Consider the following 12,283-nt stretch of genomic DNA (forward strand, 5'->3'; position numbering starts at 1 on the left):
TTGCTTTTTGGGGTCACACCCTGCAATGCTCAGGGGTTACTACTGGCTCTGCACTCAGGAATTACTCCTGGCAGTGCTCAGAGGACCTTATGGGATGCTGGGAATCCAACCCGGGTCGGCCGTGCGCAAGGCAAACGCCCTACCTGCGGTGCAATTGCTCCAGCCCCAATGCACTTTATGATTTAACATCAAATCCTCACTATCCCCATTTTACACATAAGGAAATGAAGGCCCAGGGTGATGCAGTGATGTGGCTAAGGAGATACAGAGAGAACAGCAGCCCGTACAGATGGCTACTGATGAAAGGTCTTGAAATTCACCACTCCCAGGTTCTGTGGAACATACTTACTTAGAGGGCAGAAAGTCAAAAGGACTCTCAGCTCAGGTTTCAGTTCAATGCTAGACTTTGCATAAGTTATTTGATGTCAGTTCCAGTTTGTTTATCTTCAGACTTAGAGGCAGTGTGCAACTTACCCAGGGCCACAGGTTTATGTGATCAGGTGGGGTATTAACTCAAATCTGTGTAGTTAGTTCCTACACAGTTCCTCTCCTGCCACTCAAAATAACAAACAAACAAACAAACTGTTTAGGATATTGTGTCCAGCTTGGAGAGTGTCACTGCAAGCCAAAGAAGTACATTTTATTATTTTATGAGGGTTGGAGATTCCAGATTAAAACTAATTAGCAGGAAGAACAGGTGAAAACTGGAGACTCAGAGTAGAAGACCAAATAGTTTGTCTCAGACTCTGCTTATAAGAAGAGTAACAAGAACATGAGTTATGTGACTATCCTTTAAAATGATTAAAAAGAGGGGCTGGAGCGATAGTATAGCGGGTAGGGAGTTTGCCTTGCACGTGGCTGCCCCGGTTTCTATTCCCAGCATCCCATATGGTCCCCTGAGCACTACCAGGAGTAATTCCTGAGTGCAAGAGGCAGGAGTAACCCCTGTGTATTGCCGGGTGTGAACAAAGAGCAAAAATATAAAAATAAAATGAAATAAAATAATTAAAAAGAATCGAATGTTTCCACAGATACAGCATAACCTTGAAAATTATTTTTCTTCCTGAAAGTATCAGGTGCAACTAGAGTGAAAAGAGGAATTATAATGGTCGAGAAAAGAAAAACATAATATGGAAGACTATCATTAATCTTCCATTCAAATGGCAGCCCCAGCTGATGATTAGGCAAAAGGCATAGCATAGCATAGCAATTCTGTGCAGAGACCAACTAAATATTGGGAGTATATTCAAGGAATTAGACAAATGATCCTGGAATCTTGCAAATGACCCCAGAATTTTGAGTTTAAGTTGTGATCCTTAGTTTAAAAGTCAAACAGAACTATGAATAATTTGGGGGGAGGGGTTGGAAAGAATCCAAAATGATCATTTTAGGAAGATATTCTATATGTGGATACAAATCATTTATTTTACAGCCATATTTCCAGTCCCAGATTTGAAATTGCCATATGAAGAAAGTGTGGGGAGAAGGTAAGATGAAGGGAGAATAAGAATGATAATCCGGGGAGGGGCTAGAGGAACAAATGCATGATCCCTGGAATGAGGATCCTGCCTCGCTCGTATTCTTCACCAACAAATGTATAAGAGTTGACCTTTAATATACTTCAAGTATAAAAGAGAAGTATGCATGAGATAATTTTAATCTCAAGCCATTTTCATCTATATTTACTGAATACCACTGATATCCTAGCCCCATATCTCTTTTGCAGCTTTTAAGGAAATGAGAACTTCTTTTTAGAGACCAGATATTTAACAGACTTGAGAGTACATTACTCCTATTACAAAAATAGGAGGAGTTATATCTGTTATGATAAAAAATATTCTTATGTGGGAAAAAAAGTGCCCTATTTACTTGCTTGAGTAGAGGCCATCCCAACACAGTGGAATTCAATGAAGAAAAGCAACCACCACTATGAATTCCATGTGTCACATATTTACTATCAGTGATAAGCACAAGTGATGAGATATCCAAGGGACTCTTTCCTATCTGTCCCACTGAATAGATCAACTTGATTCATATTATGCAACAGAAGAAAATTTCAGGAAAGTAGTCTCAGAAATGTCCACTGTAGAAGGTCTTTTTCTTGATTTGAGTGTGCTCTTTAAAATTCTTAAAACTTCCTCTCCTTGGAGTCTCTAATTTGGCAGTGCAATCAACTTTGTTCCTGTGCAAACCATGAGCTAACAAACACATACTGTGGTTGGAGCCATAGTACAGCTGGTAGGGCACATGCCTTACATGTGGCCAATCTGGGTTGAATATCCAGGTTGAGTACTCTCTAGGGTCCCCCAAACCCTACCAGAAGTGATCCCTCAATGTCAAGCCAGAACTAAGCTCTGGGCATTTCCAGGTGTGGCCCCAAACCCCAAAACAAATAAAAATCACAAAAAATAAACTACCTGTCTTTCAACTCAAAACTCTCTTTTAAAACAAACTCTGATTTGATGACAAACACACTTCTTTAGCCACGTGACTTTAAACACCATTGTTTCGTACACTCTGAAATGTGATCCTTGGCCGCTTCAACATTATCATGTCATAAATTAAAAGATCAATACAGAATCTTATTGTTTTCATTTCATTTCTATTGCACTAATGCCCAGTAGTTCACTGTGGTCTGTGCTTCATTATCCAAGTTTATAAACGGGAACTTTGAAGTTCAGTTGTGGTGAGACAGCTGACAGTCCTCCTCCTCCTCCACTTTGCAATTAAATAAGGCTGCATTTTTGGAAGCGCCTGTCCCAGTTGTTTGGGGTCCATCTGTGTTGCCACTGGATAAGGGACTGGAAACGATGGTCTTTCTCAGAGTTTAATTAATGAGCATCAAGTGTTCATCATTTCCTTTCCTGTCACAGAAAGGAGAAGGAAAGAAAAAGAGAACAGTAATTTTTAAATCTTTTAAGTTAGAACAGAAATATTCTACTTTAGACACTCACAGGTCATAAATATTCTGAGTGCAACTTACAAAAGAAAAAAAAGCAAGAATGGCAATTTACATTGTTTTTGGCTTGAGTAGATGTTGTTCCACTTTGAGGAGTCATGCACCTCATACAATCCTCCCTCCCTCCCTCCCTCCCTCCCTCCTTCCCTCCATCCCTTCTTCATTCCTCCCTCCCTCCCTTCTTTTATTCTTTCCTTCCTTCCCTCCATCCCTTCTTCCTCCCTCCCTCCCTCCTTCCTTCCTTTCTTCCTTCCTCCCTCCCTCCTTTCCTTCCTTCCTTCCTCCCTCCCTCCCTCCTTCCCTTACTTCCTCCATCCCTTCTTCCTTCCCTCCTTCCTTTCCTTCCTTCCCTTCCTCCCTTCCTCCCTCCCTCCCTCCCTCTCTCCCTCCCTCCCTCTCTCCCTCCCTCTCTTCCTTCCTTCCTTCCTTCCTTCCTTCCTTCCTTCCTTCCTTCCTTCCTTCCTTCCTTCCTTCCTTCCTTCCTTCCTTCCTTCCTTCCTTCCTTCCTTCCTTCCTTCCTTCCTTCCTTCCGTCTTTGGGCCACACCTAGAAGTGCTTAAGGCTTTCTCCTGGTTCTGAGCTCAGAGATCAGAGACCATTCCTGGTGTGGCTCTGGGGACCATACGCCATGCTGGGGATTAATCTTGGGTCAGCCTCACACAAGGCAAACACCATACCCACCACATAATCACTCCGGCCTCCAAGCCCCTTCTTTGACAAAGTCTATTGGCCTACTCAGAGGCTAGCAGAGCAGTTTGATGATTTTTTTTTTCATTGCTGCAGCTTGAAAGGGGAAAGGTTAACTCTGCATTTGGGGGCGAAGAGGGTGGGTTCCCAAGTGCTGTTTAGGAGGCCCTAGAGTCCCACTGGCAATTCTTGATTCTTAACCAGCAACGAGAATGCGTTGTTGCTTGGGTCCTGTGGTGCTGGCGAACCCAGGTGCTGAAAGTCTCTGGACCACTGTGTTGCCAGGACTCAAACCCCGTTTGGGTGCATGCTAGGCTGTGTTCTAACCTCTTCGCTATCTCCTAGCCCCTCATCTCTTATATGTTCAGCCAAACTTAACATTCTAAGAACCCTATCATGCTAGAACTGGATGTTTCATGTGTGTCCCATCCTGGTGTCACCATCCTGGCATCACTCAAAGAACATGGCTTCCTGTAAGCAGCAGAATCTAAAGTGAAAACTCGGGCACTCAACTGATGATCAAGCTAGAGGCTACATCACTAAGTCAAGGAGGAGTCAGCCTGTGGTGGTGGCAGCTGGGCTGCTGGACCTAGAAAGGGTGATAGTGATTGTTGAGGCTGTACCTGGGGTCAACAGCTCAACATAATTACTGCCAGGTTCCCTGTGGGGGGGAGGGGGTGTCTTTGCAAAGTCGGCTCACTTCACATTAAGTGTATTCTGTCCTTGGGTCCTAACCCTTAAACACATGCAAAAGCCTTCATTTGCCTTGCACAAAACAAAGAGGGGTTTGGTTCCTGATACTCTACATGGTTCCTTGAATACCACCAGGAGTGAGCACTCAGGACAAATCAAGGTGTAAGCCCTGAGGCTTACCACTGGGGTTACCTCCAAACAAAACAAAACAAAGAAAAGAGTACTTTATTGGAGATGGAGTCGATGTTGTAACTTATTCTCAAGGCCCCAATACCATCCGTTTCCTTTGTAGGATGCTCTGATCTCCAGGGGCTCCTCAACCAACCTCCTGCGGATCAAAGCTTTGGTCCAACTACTCAACAGCAACTGCTCTAGCAAGCCACATGCACGTCCATCTTTGGGAACAACCACTCCTCGTTTTATTTTCTGCTATTCCGTTTTCAGGACATTCAACACCCTTGTTCTTCAGAACATTCAGTACTCTTGTTGCTCTCTTTGGTGGATGCTATTTCATTTAATGCTTCTGTTCTTCATACCAGGCCTCTCCTCACCAATCTGATGGTTCTGCCTTCTCACCACTCAGCCCCAATCTTACTCACTATCCTTGGTCCAACCTCCACATCCTGCACTTGCCCCATCAGGATGCGCAAGAACACATTCAACAATTTTCCGGGGTCTATTTTGTGGCACAAACCAATCTTCCCAAAATCGAGCATCAAAACGCTTTTGGTCACACTCCAGAATTTACCACCACACTCTTTGATGAATATTTTTTTTCCTTCATAGTTAATGGCATATTAGAAAAGCAACTTCCAAAGAGACTTCCCTTTTATAAGGTGCCTCTTAGGAGGCAGCTGCCTATTAAGAAAATTAATTTCCCTTTATCCTCGCTTCCATGGCAACAATTTAAAGCTCTGAGAGGATGAGATGCGATTTTAAAAACCTGACTCTTCTCAGAAGGCCTCATTTGATATTTACCAGACAGTCTTTGGCAATGCTCAATCATCTAATTTCAAATCCCAAGATATAGTATGAATTGATTAACAGAAATTACATCCTGTGGTTTTAAGTAGCAATTATGTTCCCCCATCTTCCTCCAGGAATTTGGTTCAGAGATTCCTTTTTAAAAAACATTGTAGGAGGGAATTTTAGTTAACCAACCCACCCCTGACTTCAGATCAAAGCAAGCATGGGGCAATTAAGACCACAGCCCTCACAGACCAGAAAGCTAGCACAGTGACTAAAGCACTTGCTTTGCACTCTACCTACCTGGCTTGAATCCGAGGCACCGATTATGGTCCCCCAAGCCCCACTAGGAATGACCCCTAAGCACAGAGCCAGAAGTAATCCCTTAGCACTACCAGGTGTGGCCCCCAAATCAACAAACCAAAAAATTTTTAGAAGACCACCATCCTCACCTATCACTCATGCAGTTCCCAAAACATGAGCAATACTTTGTCACTAAGCTCTAGCCCAGGATTTTATATGCTCTTTCCACTTGTCTGAAAAATTTATACCTATTTTTCTACGTTGAATCATACAGAAATTTTTCAGGCAAGTGGATGTCAATTTCTACATGATTCTGCATAGAAAAAATAGGTGTATGTTTCAAAAACTAACCGATAATAAACCATAACTTCCCATTAGAACACATATTTTAACAACTCCACATTCAGTTACCTGATTCCATCTGGAGTTAAGCCCAGAGTTTAGGGTGCGAGGCTCCAGACCATTTTCCTATGTGTCCTGAGGGATTCTGAGCAAAAATACAGCCAGCCCATGAGGAGCTATGGGTGTATGTTTCCATGCCAGGACATGCAGCTCCCTCACTGGCAGGCTCCCACCTCTGCTCAAGAAAGGTAACTGGGGGCTGGAGCGATGGACCGAAGGTAGGGCGTTTGCCTTGCATGCAGCCAACCCGGGTTGGATTCCCAGCATCCCATATGGTCCCCCAAGCACCGTCAGGAGTGATTCCTGAGTGCAGAGCCAGGAGTAACCCCTGTGCATTGCTGGGTGTGATCCAAAAAGCAACAAAAAAAGAAAGGTAACTGGGGTGAGGAGGTGTGCTCCAGACTGTGGGCTGTGGCTTAAGGCACTTGTCCAAAAAGTATGATGCTTTGAGCTCAAAGCCCAGGGCTTCCCCATGCACTGATATGATCAGACAGCACACTGTTTTTTGTTTGTTTGTTTGTTTGTTTTGCTTTCTGGGGTCACACCTAGTTACGCACAGGGCTTACTCCTGGCTCTGCGTTCAGGAATTACTCCTGGCAGTGCTGGGGAACAACATGGGATGTTGGGGATGGAACCTAGGTCGGCTGCGTGCAAGGCAAATGCCCTACCTGCTATGCTCTCGCTCTAGCTCCACAGCCTACTGTGTGCGAATCCCAGTAAGAAAGGCCTGAAAGCTGAGCGCACATGTCCAGCAAGCAGGAGGCTGTGAACTCAAGTCCCTCCCTCAAGCACTGAGGTCGGCCTGGCAGCCCTGATGTTTGGGATCCACAGAAAGGGCCCAGAGGACAGGTTGATGACTTTGGAAGTCCAGGGTAAGACTGAAGGCGTGAACTGCATTCATAGGGTCACATACGTGTCGAGGTAACCTTAACTACCCTACAGTCGGGATTCCCTGCAAAGGCTAAAATAGAGTTGTATTGGAGTTGGAGGGGTAAGACAGCAAGCAGGGCGCTTGTCTTGCACACAGACAATGCAGGTTCAAATCCCCCCACACTCCGTTTTGTCCCCCAATCCCTGCCAGGTGTGACCCCTGAGTGCAGAGCTCAAAGAGAGCCCTGAGGACCTGCAGGTGTGTCCCCCAAACAAAACAAAACACCAGAGGTTATTTGGGATGTGGGGATAGCTCCAAATGGTAGAGCATATACATGCCTGGCATGGGTGAAGACCCAAGTTTTAATTCCTGGCACCATAGGAGCCATAAGCACAAGGTGAATGTCCTTGTGCCCTCCTGGGCATAGGAGGAGGTAGAAGTGGAACAAGAGGAGGAGGAAGAAGAAAGAGAAAGAAAAACTTTTCTCCACCTCTGAAAGGCCCTTGGGACCAGGAATGCAGCAAAGCACAAGCCTCAAATCTTTGAGATCCTGTTTTTGATCCCTGGCACCACAAATAAATTAATAAAATTAATTAAAAATATGAGCTATAGGACCAGAGAGATAATACAGGGTTAAGGTGCTTGCCTGGCATGTAGCCGGCCCTGGTTTAATCCCCAGCACCACATATGGTCCATGAGTAAAGAGCCAGGAGTAAGCTTTAAGCATCACTAGGTGTGGCTCTACAACCTGCCCACCAAATTATAAACTAATGACATCTCTTTTGGCCATTTACAAGTTAACTCTCTTTAATGCAGCAATATAACTCGTTCCTTCTTGAGTCTTATTATATCCCCAAGAGATTTCAACCATGCCACTGTTTTTGTCTTTGCGAGGGACTCCAGATTGTGAAATAGTCAGAGTTACCTGGGCACATGTGTGACCCTATGAATTCAGCTCAGGCCCTGAGTCTTACCCTGGACTTCCTAAGCCACCAACCTGTCCTCTGGGCCCTTCCTGTGGATCCCAAGAGAAAGGAAGCTCTCTCCCCTGGTTTGGGAGCGAACTTCACTGGGATGACCGAGGTGTAGAATGACTGATCTTCCACGTGAGTGGCCTTGGTTGTGGGCACAGTGTTACCCTTGGAAGGACCCTAAAGCCTGAGCAGCTCTGGGTATTGGACACAGAGCAGGGCAGGAGCGACTCCATCATGCCCAGATCCTGCTCCACGTCCTGTTTTACTTAAACCTTTTCTTAAAACCCCTGCTTCTCACCTCAGCATCAGTGAGGGAAGGTCATTTGGGCTGAAAAGTTGGCCTTGGCAAACAGTTTCATAACCACTATTCACTGTCTATAGAAGCCACCCAGACAAAAGCAGGGTGGGTAGCTGCCAGAATGTTCTGAAAACATGTCTAGATCACCTGTTTGTAACTGCTTGTTTGTACTGTTTGAAAGTATGTTTTCTTCTGAATCATGAAATTTGTATTTTCACTTATGTTTTTGTTAAAATTCGTACGTGTGGGTTAGGATGTAAGCAGATGTAAGCACTTACTATAAAATTTGTGGCTTTTCCCTTGTTCGGAGGTCTTGCTTGGGCCTGTGTGCCTAGAAGCTTGACCCCAGCCAGCTGGCTTAGTAAACTCCGCTTGTGTATTACATTACTGGCTGAGCTCTTTGTGCGGATTCGGAGGGGGAAATTATCGAAACCAGACCCTAACATGGGTAAACCATACACTGACCTCCTCAGACAGCAGATGCAGGATAGAAAGGTTGAGGGCTCCTTCTGAACCTGCTCTTTGCCACTGCATTCCTTCAAGAATTCCTGAAGGTCTGTTTCAGGAAACCCGTTCCGTTGGTATTTCTTTAAAAAAAAAAAAAAAAGTACACAATGTTATCTTATTTCTAGAGCCTGAGAAGTTGCTCCTTTTGTAAACACACCAATCACACCTTTAGTACCACAAAGTCCTCCCCCGTGGCCAGTTCAAGTCCAAGAACTGATATTAATGACGATGACTCAGTCGGTCAGTCCCAGAAGGACAAGCCAGGGCCACCATGGGAATCGAGAACAGTCTGAAGGAAAACTCCAGAAAGATAGATGAGACAGAGCAGGGAGGTGTTAATGAAGAAATAAGGCAAATATTGCAGAGTTCGAGTGGACCGAGGCCTCCCTTTCCTACATAGACTCTGTGTGGGAGGAGGTCCCTGCTTCCTTTGGTCACCGAGTGGCTCTTCTGAGACATACCCCCAACTTGGCTATGCTACGAGTGAGGTCAGCCACCAGGTCATCACACTTGGTGCTCTCACAGGGACACTGTCAAATCCATGTCAGGACCTAAAACACTGCCCGAATGGCGCCGATATCCCAAGCACCACAGGACCCAAACAACATACATGTGTGGACCCTCACACTGAACTTCTGGCTTGTTTGGCCAAGAACTGCTGAGACCCTCTGGGGAGAACCCCCCCAACCCCCCTGCCAAGAAAAGAGACGGAACCCAGAGGGCTAGGGAATGTAACTCTCCTCTCCACCTTCAGCTCTACTGCTAAGTCATCTGCTCCCACATGAACATGAATCCCCTCCCCCGAGTCCCCCACCCCCACAGACACAAAGGGCTTGGATGTTAATGAACTACTCCCTGTGAGTCAGCTGAGAAGGGTTTCAGTAGAGGGAATAGCCCGAGACAAGACATGGGAAGCCTGGTTGCTCAGATGCCAACTGCGACCCAGGAATGTACAGTAGAACCCAAGGGCTGTGAGGGCAGTGACACCCGAGGCAAATAGGTATGAGTGAGAACCCGCATCTGAAAGGATTCAGAACCCCCTGGGTGGCTTATGAAGGCAGACGCTGAACAGCCACAAAAACTCAGTTTGCCACAGTTTGAAAACCTGCAGTGCGAGAGCACAGCTGCATTGCTTAATGTGCAGGCACCGGCTATCCGGAGTGTCGGGTGGTGATCGCCCTCACTGGTGAGACCCACTGCCCAGGCCTGAGGGTCAGAGAGCCAATCAGGAAGGTACCCCTGTCAGCGGGGAGCCCCAGACCCTCATTTCCCCTAGCCAACCCCGCCTCATCCTTTCCCTTACTCTCTCCCACCATGTGTTCAGACCAACTGAGGTGTCATATTTAAAATTAACCTCCAACATCTAAAATGTTTTTTTTTAATAAAACTTCAATGTCCAATCAAAAGATATAGAATGTAAGTCAGAGAAAAACAAATCTATTTGTTTCCAAAGTTCCCATCTTCACACAATTAGCAGCAGTTTTTGGTAGGAAACATTGACGATGACTTACCTTAATGGTGTCATAAGAATCTGTAATCAGTGCAATAAAAAGGCTGAGAATCATGTATATGAAGAGACTGATGAAGGAATATAAATAGAGGCGGCTGAACAGCCACACCAGGATGCTCTTCTGCTGGATTTGAGCGAAAGTTGCAAACATGTCATCACCATTGACCAGAGAAAACAGACACTCAGCAACTGTGTTCAAATTTTCAAACTGCAAGAAGAACCAAAAATAGTTTTTGAGATATATTAGGCCCCCCAGTGGAGAGAAGTACCTGGTTAATTTGCCTTGCTGAAGTTACATAATTGTTATTAAAATTAACAGGTCATTTAATTTATTTATTTTTCTTTTTGGGTCACAACCGGTGATGCACAAGGGTTACTGCTGGCTCATGTACTCAGGAATCACTCCTGGCGGTGCTCAGGGGGCCATATGGGATGCTGGGAATTGAACCTGGGTCAACTGCATTCAAGGCAAACACCCTATCCGCTGTGCTATCGCTCCAGCCCCTTAGCAGTTCACTTTACGGTAGCTACCAGAATGTAAGCTGTAAACATTATTCAAATTTCTGTGCCACACTCTCAAAACAATCTCACTCATTCCTGGGTCTTTTCCTATGCTTACTTAAATATATCTGTGGTCTTATCAACTAACAATTTTGGATTCTGACTTTTTTCCTACTTAACACAAGCTAAACCCGATGCCATTTGCTCTTAGAGAACATTTCCCATATAATAGCTCATTCCCTGGAAATGTCAAACTTAACTATTTGAGATTTGCTATTATAAAAAACAATGCAACGAACATAATGGTTCACACCCCCACATGCCCCCATTATTTGGTCTCAGTTATTGACATTTTTAAGGCTACATTCTGCCAAACCAATTTCTGGAAGAAGTGTCACGGCTATGCTCTACAGCCACTCAGGTGGGACTGTCTGACATAGTGCAGGTTTGAGGAAATTCCTCTAGATAAATGATTTCCCTGTCACCTTTCCAATTGTGGGTGCTTGTAATTTGAGCACAGTGGAAACCAAAGATGGGGCCAGGAAAGTGCTCAGTGGGAGACTTTAACTCCCAGCTTTGCAAGAACTAAGGTCAGTTAGGCAAGAATGATCATGGCTTGTGCCTCTTCAAGGTTCCCACCCCCCACCTGCACAGACCACAGCCTAGAGAGGAAGCAGCTGCTCTGAAGAGCCGGGGCTGTTCAATCCTCACGAGAGCCTCGAGCTCCAGCCGCTCAACGGAGCAGCAAAGGAAGGATTTGCTCCGTGACTAAGGGGACATTGGTGCCGAGACTCAGCGGGGGCTGGAGAAGCGTGTCTGCTCTGGGACACGAAGGGCCTTGTCTGGTCACCTGCAGAGTTGGGAGTGAGGCAGGTTAGAGGTGAAGCCAGCGTCACACTCCAGTCAGAAGAGTGGCATGATCTGGCCTGTCTTTTGAAACGGGAACTGTGGTCTGTGGAAGATCTCACAGGATGGAAACGTCTGTCCAGGGCAGACGCGTCAGGGTGAAGGCAGCATCGGGTCTGGCTGAGAGAGGGCAAAGGAAGAGTCTGAGGGGAAAACTTAGTTACGGAAGGAAAGAGATTACTCATGGGGTCAAGGCAGTACCAGGCAAATCTGCAATGCCAGGTGGACATTATATACTTTGTGGGGTTCAGAAACTGAGTCCAGGGCAATGTGAATCCCCCTAGAATCCTGGCTTCAGAGGCTGACCAGCCACCAACTGCCACGAAGACCAAAAGCACCAGCACTTGCAGAACCTCTCTTGCAAGGTCCAGAGGATTGACTGTTAGATGGACGTGGAGAATAATAATGACCCACCCGGCAAAAGATAATAGTTTTCCAGAAACACGTGGAACAAGCTACTGTAGAGTCCTCAACCAAATTCAGACTCAGACAGTCTTAGGACTGTACATTATTAGGTCAGGGTGGCTTTGGGGACAGTAAGTCTCTGATGAGTGCCACCGAGGAGAAACACCAACTTGGGAGTTGAACCAACTATGTGCAACAAAATAACTGTCCACCCAGCATTCTAACTGGAATGTGACTTTCCTTCCTGATTTCCCTATTTCTGTCAGCGATTCTCGTATCATGCCAAAGAAACGTTACCTCT

General features: G+C 45.6%; 1 protein-coding gene across 1 annotated transcript in view; it reads right to left on the reverse strand.

The window, feature by feature from the left end:
* Positions 1-1,516: 1,516 nt before the first annotated feature.
* The window catches only part of MCOLN2 (mucolipin TRP cation channel 2), a 61,293-nt gene continuing 50,526 nt past the window's right edge, over positions 1,517-12,283 (reverse strand). Inside the window, exons 12-14 of the mRNA XM_004603317.3 lie at positions 10,172-10,378; positions 8,619-8,740; positions 1,517-2,864 (exon numbers count right to left, since the gene is read on the reverse strand). Of these exons, the coding sequence (XP_004603374.1) occupies positions 2,828-2,864; positions 8,619-8,740; positions 10,172-10,378 (366 nt within the window). The 3' untranslated portion in view covers positions 1,517-2,827. The remainder of the gene's footprint in view (positions 2,865-8,618; positions 8,741-10,171; positions 10,379-12,283) is intronic.

This window comes from Sorex araneus, chromosome 5, assembly GCF_027595985.1.
Source record: "Sorex araneus isolate mSorAra2 chromosome 5, mSorAra2.pri, whole genome shotgun sequence".
Lineage (NCBI taxonomy): Eukaryota > Metazoa > Chordata > Mammalia > Eulipotyphla > Soricidae > Sorex > Sorex araneus.